Source organism: Rattus norvegicus, chromosome 10, assembly GCF_036323735.1.
Source record: "Rattus norvegicus strain BN/NHsdMcwi chromosome 10, GRCr8, whole genome shotgun sequence".
In the NCBI taxonomy this organism is placed as follows: domain Eukaryota; kingdom Metazoa; phylum Chordata; class Mammalia; order Rodentia; family Muridae; genus Rattus; species Rattus norvegicus.
Genome location: NC_086028.1, coordinates 79,839,529 through 79,855,505, shown reverse-complemented (window position 1 = coordinate 79,855,505; position 15,977 = coordinate 79,839,529). Strand labels below are relative to the sequence as shown.

At 48.7% G+C, this 15,977-nt stretch overlaps 1 protein-coding gene across 14 annotated transcripts in view; it reads left to right on the top strand.

Moving 5' to 3' along the window:
• Cacna1g (calcium voltage-gated channel subunit alpha1 G) overlaps window positions 1–3,620 on the top strand; it is a 68,041-nt gene extending 64,421 nt beyond the window's left edge. For all 14 annotated transcript variants that reach the window (XM_017597189.3, XM_008767988.4, XM_008767986.4 and 11 more), the window contains 3 exons: window positions 440–617; window positions 855–1,024; window positions 2,157–3,620. In XM_017597189.3, the coding sequence (XP_017452678.2) occupies window positions 440–617; window positions 855–1,024; window positions 2,157–2,888 (1,080 nt within the window). In that variant the 3' untranslated portion in view covers window positions 2,889–3,620. The remainder of the gene's footprint in view (window positions 1–439; window positions 618–854; window positions 1,025–2,156) is intronic.
• Window positions 3,621–15,977: the final 12,357 nt, after the last annotated feature.

Genomic DNA, 15,977 nt, shown 5'->3' with positions numbered 1-15,977 from the left:
GTTAAAGTAGATCCTCAGACTAGTGTGGGACATGCCCCTTGTGTTTACCTGTTACTTAATCCGTGTGGATCTAGCTCAGGCCTGTCCCCTGTTGATCTCTGGGGTAACTTTCTGACTCTCTAAGGAGACCACATGCAGTGCTGGGGGCTGCTCTCTCTTCGCTCACCCCTCCTCGTTCTCCACCATCCCCAGCCCAGAGGCTCAAGGGTGATCCTGTAGGCATGCTCTCAGGGTGGGGCCTTTCCACTCCTTCCTCCTTGTCTGCAGAGACTCATTGTATGCCTTCCCATTTCCTACCATGCTCATACCCATTACCTTGGCCTAGGAGGGTGTGGAGGTGGGTGTGGGTAGGTGGGGCTTAGTTCCCCGCTGTCTAGCTTTTCCTCAGCTACCAACCCCATCTGCACGCTCCTCACCCCATCCCCTGATCCTTTTGCAGATGGTACCCCACCCCGAGGAGGTGCCAGTCCCCCTAGGACCAGACCTGCTGACTGTGAGGAAGTCTGGTGTCAGCCGGACGCACTCTCTGCCCAATGACAGCTACATGTGCCGCAATGGGAGCACTGCTGAGAGATCCCTAGGACACAGGGGCTGGGGGCTCCCCAAAGCCCAGTCAGGTACCAAGGCTGGGGTGAAACAGCTTAGCTCACACAAGGAGAGCCAACCTTGCCTAAGACCAACAAAAACAGTGTCTCTTCTTTTGAAGAAACCCTAAGCTAAAGGGAGATACCTAGACTGGAGGAAGTAGCTTTCATCCCAGGGCAGTGAGGGGGAAAGACCCCAATGGGAAGGAAGACCTGAAGGGAAGCATCAAAGACAATCTCTACTCACCCTTCCGTGTCCCTTCCCTACAGGCTCCATCTTGTCCGTTCACTCCCAACCAGCAGACACCAGCTGCATCCTACAGCTTCCCAAAGATGTGCACTATCTGCTCCAGCCTCATGGGGCCCCCACCTGGGGCGCCATCCCTAAACTACCCCCACCTGGCCGCTCCCCTCTGGCTCAGAGGCCTCTCAGGCGCCAGGTAAGCCAGTGTGTGCAGGGTTGGACCCAGGGTGGGGCTCGCCCCTCGGAATTCCTATGCTGTTGGTAATGACCAGAGTCGACTCTTTGATTCTTCCAGCAAATGTATACCGCATGCCAAGTGATAGAGCCTAGGGACTAGGGACACGGTACTGGGTAAAGGAGAAGTCATCGGAGCTTGCCCCCCACCTCATGCACACACCTTGTTTCACGGAGGAGGCCTAGGGTCCAAGGTTGTTGCCAGGGCAACCGACATCCATTGGAGGTGGTACCCGGGTATCAAGGCTCCCAATCCCAGACCCAGAGCTTCCACCAATTCTTCACACACTGGGCTAAACTGAAGGACACAAGGCAGGATCTAAGTGTCTTTATTTCCGAGCAATCCTGAGGTCCACCATCCATGAACCAGACAGAGACTAATGGAGCCAAGTGAGGCTTGTGTGCCTTGCGTTGATGTCTGGGTCTCCTGATCACAGATAGAGGAATATCTGTCAGCATCATGTTCTTGGGGAGCAGGCAAGATCCCTCTTCCTTCAGCCACTTCCTGCTGCTAGGCACTGGGACACAGTCCCTGCTCTCTGAGCTCAGTGGACACACATGCCACCAGATCACTGCAGCCCCAGGTTATAGCTGCGTGGTGCTTGTGTGAGTTGTGTGAGCGCAGAGGAGACAAGGGTTGGTTTTCCTTGAAGTGGACTGCCATGTGCTCATCACAGAAAACCCATGTTCAGCAGAACCAGGGATACTTGTCGTCAGGAAGGGTATTCAAAGCCAAGGGACTTGCTTGCTGCCTTGCTCTCTCTCCCTAAAGGCTAGAGGCACAAAGGGGCCAGTTTGGGAAACAGAGCTGGTATGTATGAGTTCTTTCTGGTGCCCCAGGGCCCAAAGACTGCACAGAGTTCCTCCTGCAGATTTAGGGAAATGGAGCAGGAGGATAGAAGAAAAATTTGGTGGTTGAAGGGTGGTCCACAGAGCTCAGAGGGCTTATACCCCCCTTCTCTCAATAAGAGAAGCTAATAGGGCGGTCCTGCAGCTTTGTGGGGATTAGGCACAGCGACATGACAGAAAGGATAAAAGAGAATCCACGTTGGAAAGGAAATCCCTGGGCTGAGCCCTGCTTCCACTCCCTACAGGCAGCAATAAGGACTGACTCCCTGGATGTGCAGGGCCTGGGTAGCCGGGAAGACCTGTTGTCAGAGGTGAGTGGGCCCTCCTGCCCTCTGACCCGGTCCTCATCCTTCTGGGGCGGGTCGAGCATCCAGGTGCAGCAGCGTTCCGGCATCCAGAGCAAAGTCTCCAAGCACATCCGCCTGCCAGCCCCTTGCCCAGGCCTGGAACCCAGCTGGGCCAAGGACCCTCCAGAGACCAGAAGCAGCTTAGAGCTGGACACGGAGCTGAGCTGGATTTCAGGAGACCTCCTTCCCAGCAGCCAGGAAGAACCCCTGTCCCCACGGGACCTGAAGAAGTGCTACAGTGTAGAGACCCAGAGCTGCAGGCGCAGGCCTGGGTCCTGGCTAGATGAACAGCGGAGACACTCCATTGCTGTCAGCTGTCTGGACAGCGGCTCCCAACCCCGCCTATGTCCAAGCCCCTCAAGCCTCGGGGGCCAACCTCTTGGGGGTCCTGGGAGCCGGCCTAAGAAAAAACTCAGCCCACCCAGTATCTCTATAGACCCCCCGGAGAGCCAGGGCTCTCGGCCCCCATGCAGTCCTGGTGTCTGCCTCAGGAGGAGGGCGCCGGCCAGTGACTCTAAGGATCCCTCGGTCTCCAGCCCCCTTGACAGCACGGCTGCCTCACCCTCCCCAAAGAAAGACACGCTGAGTCTCTCTGGTTTGTCTTCTGACCCAACAGACATGGACCCCTGAGTCCTACCCACTCTCCCCCATCACCTTTCTCCACCGGGTGCAGATCCTAGCTCCGCCTCCTGGGCAGCGTTTCTGAAAAGTCCCACGTAAGCAGCAAGCAGCCACGAGGCACCTCACCTGCCTTCTTCAGTGGCTGGTGGGGATGACGAGCAGAACTTCCGGAGAGTCGATCTGAAGAGAACACAGCCCTGGAGCCCCTGCCTCCGGGAAGAAGGAAAAGGAGAAAGCCCAGTGTGGCCAAGGCTCCCGACACCAGGAGCTGTTGGGAGAAAGCAATACGTTTGTGCAGAATCTCTATGTATATTCTATTTTATTAAATTAATTGAATCTAGTATATGCTGGATGTACGACATTTTGTGACTGAAGAGACTTGGTTCCTTCTACTTTTATGTGTCTCAGAATATTTTTGAGGCGAAAGCGTCTGTCTCTTGGCTATTTTAACCTAAAATAACCAGTCTAGTTATATTCCCTCTTCTTGTAAAGCACAAGCTGGGAGCGTGAGTGTATTACAACCCAACGGCGGCCCATCTTCAGCAGGAAGCAAGAACCATTTTGGAAACTGTCATGTAACTTACTTTCTCCTTTAACCTCGTCATCGTTTTCTGTAGGGGGAAAAAAAACAGAGAAAAAGAGAAAAAAATGAGTTTTACAAATGAAATGGAACCTTTTTATATATACATACATACATATCTATATATCTATATAAAATAAAGTAATTTTCCAAAATAAAAAGGTAATCACAGTCTAGAGTAAAAACAAAGGGGATGGAGAGATAGGCGTGTTTAGATGACCAGGGAGTCCTGGAGATGGGAAGTGGGTGGTGGGAGGGAAGATTCGGGGTTGCGGGGTGTGTGTGTGTGTGTGTGTACGCGTGTGCATTGGTATATATGAGCTTTATGTTTGGGAAAGGAAGAGCTCAAATGCCCAACTCTGGAGGGCTCCATTCCTGCTCCTCCCCTGCAAGCAGAGGGAAGAGACCCCTGTGCCTGGGAGGGCTGGGAGATGGGGGCTTCTGTTTTTCTATCAGAGCTTTATCGCATCCTCCGAGCCAGGCAGCTCAGAGATTGTGAGTAATTCCAGATTAATTCTTATTTCTGCTGACAGCTATCAGCCGCGCATTGAAAGCTAGAAATTGGGATAATGAAGCTGTTTTGGTTAATGGGACCAGTGGAGGCTGGGAGGCAGCCTCAGCTGCTGCCGATGGAAATCAAGGGGCTAGTGGGGGAGGGGCGAATGCTTCTGGGTTTTCCTGCCCTATTCTCCCACCCCAGCGTTTGCCTTGCTCTGACTGGGCGGTGACCTGAGGTGTCTGGGCTAAAGCCTCTTGCCTTAAACTCCATCTATCTGCCTGCTGATAAGATTAATCTGTGTAAACAGAGCAGGTTGCCCCCACCCCACTGCCCCAAATGCAGGGATGGGGCCGGAGTCCAGAGGAGACCTCCTGAGGAAGCTGAAGGTTGGTGGTAGCCAGAACACTGAGTTGGGGAGCTGGCTCCCTGAGGGGTGATAAATGATCCGATCAAGGTGCTTACACGGTCTGCTGCTGTTTGCCCAGTGGGAGGGAGCCAGAGGGGGGAGGCCACCAGTGCAGGGGGGCCAGGAGTGGAGAGCCACCTGTCCTAGAGCCACCTTTCTGGTGCTATGGCTGGCAATAGTCTCTAGGTTGAAGTTCTCATTGCCAAAAAGGAGTAACCATAGACTCGGCCAGCCTCTTCACCCATCAGCTATCACAAACATCTGTCCTGCCCCACTTCCATTCGCTTGAACATCCCTGCCCTTTTAAAGCCAGGGGTGTGTGTGTGTGTGTGTGTGTGTGTGTACACTCATGCTTTGGCATAGAAATCAAACCCGGGGTTTTTATGTATTTGAGGCAGTACTCTATGGACAAGCTGCATGCCCACCCCTGGATTGGATTCTCGAAACCTCCACGACATCCCTCACTCACAGCCCCCATTTGCACAGGCAGCTGGGAGCCCACAATGCCAGGCTGCTGGCTACTGGGAGGCTGGAGTCGCAGGCGTCCATCCTCTGGCCTATTTCCTAAGCCGAGAGAGCTTTTCTGATTGCTCTTTTGGGCAGAAATGATACCACTCACGGAAGCAAACACCTGGTTTGATCTCCCTGGGGTATATGAAGCCGCCAAGCTCTGATCCCTCTAGCCCTCTCGGATGGAGAAAGGGGGTGCTTGTACAAGCTGGCTTTTCTTTCTTTGCTTTTCTTTCTTTCCTTTTTTTAAGGGAAGCTGTACAAAATTCCTAGAGTTTTGCCACCTGGATCCAGAGATTAAGCTTTTATATTTTGGTAAAATTCTGTAGCTGTCTGTCCCTTACGGGTGGGAGGTTTGGGAAGGGGGAGTCTGGGAGATCCCCCCCCCTTCTTCTTCTCGTGGTTAGAAAATTCTGTGTCAAGGTGAAGCAGAAGGCTGAACCCTCTCCCTCACCCAGACTTTCCTCATTACCATCCCTGCCTCTGTAAACACACAGCAGTGCAGCAATATTGTAGTGTCACTTGAGGTAATGCATAGCATGCCTAATTCTTTCTACCATCCTGTTCCCCTGCTCCTCTCCTCCCAGTAATGACTAAAGCAGCGTGAGGAGGGCCACACTGAATATGCTTAAGGGTTGCTCTCCCGGGATCTACTGTGATCCACCGGCAAAGCCCCCTTCTCCGCTCCAGGTCCCACCTATGGACCTGAGAGCACTTCTCTGGCAGGAAACAGTGCCTACATAGGGACACCTGGGTGGGGCTCTGGACATATGAATGGCAGAATGAAGGTAGATATCTGGGGTGGGGGAGAGTACTGTGGTTCACTCTTCCGACATTGTATAAAGTCTTTGTCGTCAGGCTCAGTGACGCATGTCTGTAATCTCAGCCCTTGGGAGACGGAAGCAGGGGGATCAGGATTTGGAGGTCATCCTCCACCAACCACGTAGTGAGTTGGAAACCAGCCTAGGCTACAATGATATTCCCTGTGAAAACCAACCGACCAAAAACCCACCATCAGAACAAATAACAGCGGCGATGGAAAGAAACCGGCGTGTGTCATTGCACAGGTTTGAAAGGAGAGAAGCAGCAGTTGCTGGGACTTTAACGGTGCACGGTGATCTTGGGAAAGAGCGGCTGGGGAGCAGTTTTTGGTTAGGTCCTCCAGGACAGGGGCTTCTGAGACCAGGGTAGCGGGGCATGCCTCTGGAAGCAAGAGCATCTATCTCCCTGGGTGCACCGCCTTCATTCTTCTTCCCAGGGTTCAAAGAAGAAACTGTGTCAAGAGCACCAGGCCTCCACCTCAGGCTTGGCTGCTTCAGTTTCCTCCACCCCCAAGGCTCCAGGAAAAGGCCTGTCTGGGGGTGGGGAACTGGGGGAAAGGAGTGATCTGAGCTGGTGCTAAAAACAAACCCAAGGCTCACACGCAGTCTCTCGATCCTCCAAGTGCTAAAGCCACGGAAGCACCGGGCTAGCATTGCCCCCCGCCCCCATACAGTGGCAGCGGGTTCAGAGAGGTTAAGGTACTTGCCTGAGGTCGCACAGGCAGAATTTGGCCGAGTTTGACTCTAGGGCTGGCCTTCTGCGGCTCACACCACCTCGGTCCCTTCCCATCGAGGAGGGAACGGGTAGTGATAGGAAAAATCCATGCTTACAAAATGAAAAGAATTTGAAGGAAGGCTAGAAGGACCCTTCCTTGAAGCAGTCACATTGGGTTTGTAGAGATATACTTGTGTTCCCCATGTGACACAGTGAGCTAGAGAGGTCCACAGATTCCCGCCTGGTGGGATACTAGCCTCTAACATGATCCCAGCCACAGGGATCGTGGAGGATTCCTCTGACGCTGGGTGATTTCCAGGAACTCCAAGCCGATGCAGGTTCTGCAGTCACTCCAGGTTTCCAGGCAACACCCTTCCCAAGAATGGCTCTGCCCTTTGAAACCCTGGCACCTGCTTGCCTCAACCACCACTGTCTCCACCCTTCTCCTTTCCTGTCCCCACCTGGGCCTCTGCCCACTTTCCAAATAAGCTTCAGCTTCACTTTCACCGGCTTTCCCATCGCGGTGCCCTACTGTCTCCCATTCTGAGCAAGCAACCTGCCCCACCTTTGGGACAGCCATGTAGTGAGGGCATCAGACACCAGGTGGCAGCACAGAGCACTTTCCGCTGGTGCCACCGGGGGATTCTTTTGAAGAGGGATAGATCCAGGAAGAAGATATAAACCCTGGTGGATCCTTCCACAGACAGAAGCACTGTGTAGCCCCAAAGAGGAAGCAGCTTACGTTGAAGAACTTGTCTGTGTGGAACCTCAGATTAGAATACACCATCTGTGCACTGGGGAGCCACAGCTCATTAGAAAGGGAGGGTGAGCCCCCCGGTACCAGTGATGTCCCCTAAGGCCACTGAACTAATCCCAGACAGAGGTGGCATTTAGGATAGGGGACTTAACTCTCAAAGCAAGTTTAGTTGTCAACTGATCCCACCTATAGGGCAGGATAAAATGCATCAAGGAATACGCTGCCCGGGGCTGGGGATTTAGCTCAGTGGTAGAGCGCTTACCTAGGAAGCGCAAGGCCCTGGGTTCGGTCCCCAGCTCCGAAAAAAAAAGAACCAAAAAAAAAAAAAAAAAAAAAAAAAAAGGAATACGCTGCCCAGTAAACTCCAGGAGCAAAGTCTGCCTCAAACCTGACACTCTGCATGCTTTAGTCCCATCCCAGCACATGAGCTTACTTGAGGCCCACAGGTCCTATTAATTATTACTTTGAAAACTCTGGAATCAGATGCAGTAGCCAAGCTCTCACCTGCATGGCAATTAGATGAGGAGCAGGCTGGGCAAAGGGCAGCCTTGCTGAGACTGGGAGGGGACCAGGCAGCTCCAGCTGGGCTGAAGTCTGGAGGAAATAGAGCTGCTGCTTGGGAAGCCAAAAGTGGGAGGCAGGGCGTGCTCTGGAGCCTAATTTAGGGCAGTTCCCAAACTTGAGGGGACTGTAAAGGAGCTATTCAATGAAGTGGGGGTCACATTGCTGTTTCTACACTGTCCCTTTTGCTAGCTCCAACCTGCCACACCCAGAGGCGCATTTCCTGGGCCTAGGTCTCCCTGTCTCCTTTGCCTGTCTTTCTAGCTCCTGCTGTTGTGCCCACTCTGGATTTGCCACCATCTTCTCTTGATGTTTTCATGCCAGGAAACGCCTGATGCTGGACTGCCCCACGATGCTCACTGGTGGGGGAGAAGTGGCGCGAGCATCACTCGTCTAGCTTGGAATCATAGCCAGGTGGAAAGGCAGGATGAGGAGGCCTGGTCATCAGACTGTGTTCCTCTCTAGGCCTCCACTCAAACCACGCGGCCCCCCGTGGCTCCTCGTATCTTGGTTCTGAACACTGTAATGCAGAGTGGCCCTTGCTCACTTTGGGGACTGTTCCTGTGATGACACGTGGCCTCACCACCTGCCTTCTGGGGAGATGGCGTTCTGAGCAATGCTCCTGTACAGATCAAACTTTCACCCAACCTGTAACAGTTTAACTGTATTTTCTGAGTTTTATTTATAGCTATGTACTCACTCCACTACAGGCTGTGCATTCAACCTGTTCAGAATTAACCCTCTAAGAGTGTGAGCTGCTTATATTCCAACGTGCCGTGTTCCCTATTTCCCCTTTGGGACTCTCTCACGTCCCTGACTCAGAACAATGGATGTGGATGGAAGGTGTGGACCGTCTAAGACCTTTCTCGGGAAGCAGCAAAGCACTGAGAGCAACATCCCTCCCTCCCTCTCCCCCAGAAATTTGTGGGTATAGATTCATATCATCTGATTGTGGCTTCGTGTGCTGTTCTGAATCAGTAGGGCCAGAACAACCGTTTCCTCCCTATGAGAATTCTGTAGAAGATGAGAACAAAGACTCCTCGCTCTTTTTCATTGCTGGATTTATTGTGCTGTTCAAAAGAGAGGATGGCCTTTGTCCAGATCGTGCATTTGAGACTCTCTTAGGTTGGGTTACTCTCTTTCAGACTAGGCTTCTCTTAGATTAGACTACAGTTAGATTAGGACAGTAGAGACTGAAATAGGAGGCCCACTCTTGGGTAAAGGACTGTTGCGGTAAAATTTTAAAAATGCTTTCTTTTAACCCGCACTAGATCCAGCACTGTAGTGCCTCACGACGTCTGTTAGACATCTTCATCTCTGTTAGCAAAGCCTCTCACCTGCTCTGCTCCGTCCCATATCACACTGCCGATGGCTACTCTCTGAGCCTGGCAGCAATGTCTCTACCTGTCTAGTTCCCAAGGCAGGTTGCCACCATGCCAGACATACACATCCCAATTCCATGGCGGCCCAGTGTCTCCAGCCACCACACACTCTCTTGAACTCAATTAAATTGCCACACAAAAGAACACCATAACCTCCGATCCAATTGATAAGATATAATTACCCACCCAGACATCCAAAGCCCTGTACACATCCATCCCTTAAGAATATTCGTAACAGCCTGTAAATGTGTAGAGAGGAATCTTTTTTTTTTTTTAAAGATTTTATTTATTGTAAATGAGTAGCTGTCTTCAGACACACCAGAAGAGGGCATCAGATCTCATTACAGATGGTTGCGAGCCACCATGTGGTTGCTGGGATTTGAACTCGGGACCTGTAGAGAGGAATCTTAACGCCTGCCTCCATCTTCTCTCAGCTGCTCCCTCTCCTTGCTCCCGACTCCTCCTCCTCTCTAAAACTTTTCTCCTGCCCATCCTTCCTTCTCATCCAATGACAGGCCTCGTTCTATCTTGTACTTGCCTCCGTCCGCATAATGACATCATCCTACAAGGGCACCAAGAGCTAGTCTTTAATCTTTTATATGGCATGGCCACATTTGGAAGTCTTGCAGGAGGAAGCATTTTTTCTATTGCTGGGAAAGTCTGGGGGCAAAGGCAAAAGACAGCAAGCAGTCCCAGCCACCCGCTTGAGTTGGTGAGCAACAAGTTCACTTTTCGATAGGTGCAGAGCAAATTGGGCTCCTTTTTGTCAGCCTGATTTAGTCTGGGGAAAGCTCTTGCTTTCCCTCTAGGGCATTCTCTGTCCCCTGAATTTTGAGCTCATGCAGAGCAATGATTGATTCTAAGAATCAGAGCTAAGATGTCTTCAGAACAAATTTCTGAGCTTTTAAGAATTCTTCTGAAGTGTTGTCCCTGGTATCCTGATAGAGACTTGGGTAGGGCAGGGTGGGCTTGGTACCCAATTGTGCTGTGCAAAAGACAAGTTCAATGGAAATATCTAATACTTCAGAACCAAGTCAGGTGAGCTGTATTATCAACAGAAAAGAGGGGGAACTTCTGGAAAAATTACTACCTACTAAAATTCTTGTAATCCCTCAGCCTAAATTTCTGCCAATTGGTAATCCATATTCACAAAATGACTTCCAAAAATGTCTTGAAGAGGTTGGCGTCTCAAACAGGAGAATTCTTAACCTCATACCCCATCTTTAGAGAAGACAATTCCCAGTCATGAAGGGTTCTTGTTTTCTTGCTTAAAGATTTTCTTTTTAGCATTAAAGAGAATGGGGGCCAAGGCCATTTCCCCAGGGAATAATAGGTGTTATAGCAAATATTATGAAATAACACCTTTTGGCTGGCAAGCCCTTATACAATACTTACCACTGCTCAATATAGTTTATACCTCCAGGGATGGATGGATACATGGCCAGCCGGTTGCTGCTTACAGTCAGAGGCAGAAACCCTCGAGGATTCAACAAATCTTTGAAACCATAGCTCTACAACTCTGTCAAGACTATGGTTAGTAAACAGATCAGTAGAGCCAGTGCTAGGGCTAGGAATAGTTTCTCTGATCATAGCACTCCTTCAGAGCCCTTTTCCGCGATTGGACATAAACCTACTGAGCCGTTATATGAGCCTTGTCTATAATAAGCTATAGAGCAACAGACAATACAATGGCTGTTCACTGCATCTCTTTCATTAGTTTATGAAAATGCAAATTCTGACTGCAAAAAAAAAATGAGCCCATCTTCTTTCCATAGCAGCTGCGGTCATTGCTTGTACCAGCAAGTTTTCTGTCCGTTTGACACAAGCTAGCATCACCAGAGAGGAAGAAGCCTCCATTGAGAAAATGTCTCCATAGGATTGGACTTTCACCAAGCCTGTTTCTCAGTAAGTGATTGATGGGAGAGGTGCCAGACATTATGGCACCGTGGGCTGGTGTCCTGGATTCTATAAGAAAGTAGGCTAATCCAGCCATAAAGGAGCAAGCCAGTAAGCGGCACTCTTCCATGACCTCTGGACTTCCATGACCTCTAGATCAACTCCTGCCCTCCAGGTTCCTATCTTGTTTAAGTTCTTATTATCCTGACTTCCTCCTGTGACAAATAGTGATGTGGAAGTGTAAGCTAAATAAACCCTTTCTTCCCCAAGTTGGCTTTGGTCATGGTGTTTCATCACAGTGACAGAAACCCTGACTAAGGCAGCATGCTGCTATGGCTAAAGCATTTCACAATGCTGGCGCCAAGGAGCACAGAGCCCAAGTTCTAGATGGAGCCCTGCAACCTCCCGCATGCTTTAAACATGGAATAAAAAAAAAAAAAGGTCATTCGCAAAAACAATGCAGACAAATGGATACAAACAAGTCCCAGCTTGGTAAACCCATCTTCAAAATACGTCCAAAGTATAATGGGAATTTTCTCTAGGACAATCAGTATCACTCTAAATTTGATAAACAAGGTGATCCAATTTCGGAGATGGGAAAATGAATTCTAAGGGAAACTAGTGTATTAAAGACATAAACCAGCCCTCCTGCACCCTGAGTTTGGAAACCCAGAGGCTCCTTTCCTACACTGTCTCCCAGATACCAGGAATGCAGACAGCTGTAGCCACTGCTGGTCTTATCCCTTTAGGCCTTTTGAAACACCCCCTCCGGTTGCACCCCTAACGCTAAGACTCTGAGATATTTACTCATCAGTATTAAAAATAATTCAATATTAGATATGTCTTTAGTTAAAGATATAAAATTAGGTGTAATGGGAAAAAGCAATGAGGCTCCCCACAGACTTATGCAGACTCCTTCCTACAAAATGTTTTGGCTAAATTTTAGGTAAAACAAATTGAGTGATGGGAAGTGTTTTTGTTTGCCCAGATGTTGCTGATTCAGATTCCACAGGTCAAATTCATACTGCGGTTCATTCCCGGCTGCTCTAAGAAATGTCAACATTAGCTCAACTGGCGCACTTGATTATTATCCCTTATCCAATGTCCCCAAACTCACGATGACTATTGCGAAATCAAAATCAAAGACTTGATTCCTCAGATGTATACTGGACTCAGCTGATGTCTCTTCCGATTTTTTTTTTTTTTTTCAGAGCTGGGGACCGAACCCAGGGCCTTGTGCTTGCTAGGCAAGTGCTCTACCACTGAGCTAAATCCCTAACCCTCAGCTGATGTCTCTTGATAAACCTCATATTACAGTTTTAGTCAACCAGATCCCCATAACTGCCATGGTCAACACATGAGCTCATGTTTCTACTATAGCTAAACAATTCTATCCCTCCAACTATGCTTCAGTCCCCAGACATAGACCTCCAAGGGATGGCTATCCCCTACCGGGTGTAGAAGCCTTATGTGCTGCCTCGCAGAATGCCAAGTGCACCTTGCAACCCTTAACCTTCTTCCCTTTTGGGACAAAACCTTCTGTCTCACTGGGGTTGAAACAGCTCTATGCCTGGGCATTCCTTTTTTCCTAACGACCACTACAAAACACCTACTCAAACTTTCTTGGATAAAAGGTCCCCCTGGCTTCCTTGAATCAATGACCCCATAGATCTACCTGTCTCTGCCTCTTGTGCACTGGGATTAAGGGCATGTGACATCACACCTTGGCCCCATATAATAATAATAACAATAATTATTGTTGTTGTTGTTTCTCTCAGGGTTTTACTGCTATGAATAGGCACCATGATCAAGGCAACTCTTTAAAAAAAAAAAGATTTATTTATTCTATATAAGAACACTGTAGCTGTCTTCAGACACACCAGAAGAGGGCATCGGATCTCATTACAGATGGTTGTGAGCCACCATGTGGTTGCTGGGATTTGAACTCAGGACCCCTGGAAGAGAAGTCAGTGCTCTTAACCGCTGAGCCATCTCTCCAGCCCTCAAGGCAACTCTTAGAAGGACAACATTTAATTGGGGCTGGCTTACAGGTTCAGAGGTTCAGTCTATTATCACCAAGGTGGGAACATGACAGCATCTAAAGGAGAATGGTGCAGGAGGAGCTGAGAGTTTTACATCCTCATCTGAAGGCTGCTAGCAGAATTCTGACTTCCAGGCAGCTAGGATGAGGGTCTTAAAGCCCACACCCACAGTGACACACCCACTCCAACAAGGCCACACCTAGTCCAACAGGGCCACACCTTCTAATAGTGCTACTCCCTGGGCTGAGCATATACAAACCATCACATTATTAGTAGTATTGGTAATAAATATTATCGTTGGTTTTTTTTTACTGTCCCTTTACGCCCTGATGGTAAAGATTTGCTTTTTCCATACCCATTCTATAATCAACCTATGTCTTCCTTTCAATCTGATGTTCTTCCCCAAGTATGACCAATAGCCCCACCTTCTGCCAATGGTGGGTTAACAAGGCAATATGCCCTATTAGAACAAACATTCCACCCAGCTATTGTGGTCATGCTGTCACTCATTCTGAGCAGCCAGCCCCCACCCAATGGCAGAACTTCCCCCACCCTTCCTGCCTTCTATTAAACTTTACTGATTACAATGGTCTGTTCTAAGAAAGCTAATGTTACGTTCGCCTCAGCGCCTCTCAGACACTATCAATGGCTTTCTGTTTCACTTGGGATTTCCCAATGTAGCCTTCTCAGCTTTTTTATTCTCTTAAAGGAGACACTGACTGAAACTCACCTCACAGGCTAACTCCTTGGGTTGGAGTAATCACAATTAGACATTCCAGCTCTGAATCATAGACAACTTTTCACAGGCACTTAGATTCAACTTCCCCATCGGCATTTTAAAACAGTTGTTTCTTTCCTAGACACCTAACCAAATGTTTCTTTAGTCATCAGAAAGCCACCTTGGCTCATACCTCAGACTTCTTGTTGTCCATGTTTAGCGCTATCCAAAGCCTTCTAGCAATCGTTTGCCCCACCGTCCCCCAGCCCGAGAGCAGTCAATCCCTGGGATCTTCATCCATTGTTCGTTGGCAGATGGATGTAATTCATATAAATTTCTCAGTTCATTGAAAGCATTGTCCGCGCTTGTATTGATGCTTCTTCAGGCCTCGCCCTTGCTACATGAGTCCGTTCAAGCTGTCTGTCTGTCTGTCTGTAGACACTTGTTAACTGCCCTCATTGCAATGGGCGTCCCAAAACAAACACAAACAAGGGTCCCACTTATATATCTAAAACTTCTCTCTTTTTTTTTTTTTTGGTTCTTTTTTTTTTTTTTTTCGGAGCTGGGGACCAAACCCAGGGCCTTGTGCTTCCTAGGTAAGCGCTCTACCACTGAGCTAAATCCCCAGCCCCAAACTTCTCTCTTTTTAACAGTTTTGGAAAATTCACCTATCTCATGGCATATATATACAATAATAAAATTATTGTTATTACTTATTATTATAACTAAGTATATTATGAATATAATTTAGTGATATAATAAATTCTCCATAATCCCCAAGGACAAGCCATAATTGAGCAACCTTATTGATTATAAAAAAATCAAATTCATAAGCAAAAAGGTAGGGATAAAGAGATTGTCTTCTCGGGGCTGGAGAGATGGCTCAGGGGTTAAGTGCACTGGCTGCTCTTCCAGAGGTTCTGAGTTCTAATCCCAGCAACCACATGGTGGCTCACAACCATCTGTAATGAGATTTGATACCCTTTCTGGCACGTCTGAGGACAGCTACAGTGTACTCATCTATAATAAATAAATAGTTTAAAAAAAAAAAAGGAGATTGTCTTCTCAGGAGCAACTCACTCAAGCAATTAGCTTTAAAAATTTTAAATTATTCCTGCCAATTTCCTTCCCCAAAATTGCAGAGAAACATCTTAAGAAGAGATTTTTACAAAAACTAATGACTCTGTATAAACTCCCTCAAAAAATCCAACCAATAGCTGGAGGCTTCCCCTCCCCAATTAGTCAGACGCTCCTCCCCCCATTAATCAGAGCCCAGGCCTCACATCTGTGTTCTCGCTCACAGGACTTGTGTAGTTCCTAGAGTGACTGTTAAAGTCAGACCGTGAGCTACTACCAAAAGAGAGCAGCCTGACAAATTCTACTGAATTTCAAATCCAAGTGTGCCCTTGTTCATTTGCCTCCAGCTTGGGAAGCACAGACAGGCAGGTCTCCGAGTACGAGGTCAGCTTGGTCTACAGAGTGAGTTCCAGGGTGGTCAAGGCTACACAGAGAAACCCTGTCTTAAACAAACAAACAAACAAACAAAGCAACAACAACCAAGAATGAAGGTGCAAATGAGGCTTCCTGGGGCCTCACTGGAATTAATTAACATAGGTTGGGTATCTACATGCAATACGCACGTGTTATATAGTTTTCTGTTAAATCCTCAGAAAACCGAGTGTGAAGGGTTATATTACAGTTATCTATACTTCACCAGTGCGAAAGTGGGGAAGAGAAGCGCAGTGGGCAAGACTCAAAGCCACCGAACCTGAGAAGGCAGCAACTTAAGGGGACCACAGGGAAGAGTCACACGCCCATCTATTTGGTCCAACTTCCTGCCTCACTCTCCTGTTCTGTTCACCTGCGCAGAGACACGTCACATAACTGTGCTGCTGTCAGTTCTCTGGTAACATATGAAGAGACTGGGCTCACAGCCACTTCACGTACTATAGATGATGATCCTGTATTTATTTACAAAGCGAGAAGTGGCCTTACCTTTATAAAGGACTTCCTTTACAGTGAGACTCATTCCTGGGTCCATCAACTTTAGGGTCTGGAAGCTCAGGGACTAGTACTGTCAACTACCCCTCCTTACTCTGCAGTCCCTTTCTTACAGTTCCTTTAGGTACCAGCAGTTTTACCGAGGCTGTGTTGCAATCGCTGGGACTGGAGAACTTGACCCAGAGGGCGGGGCGGGAAGGAGTGCCTTCG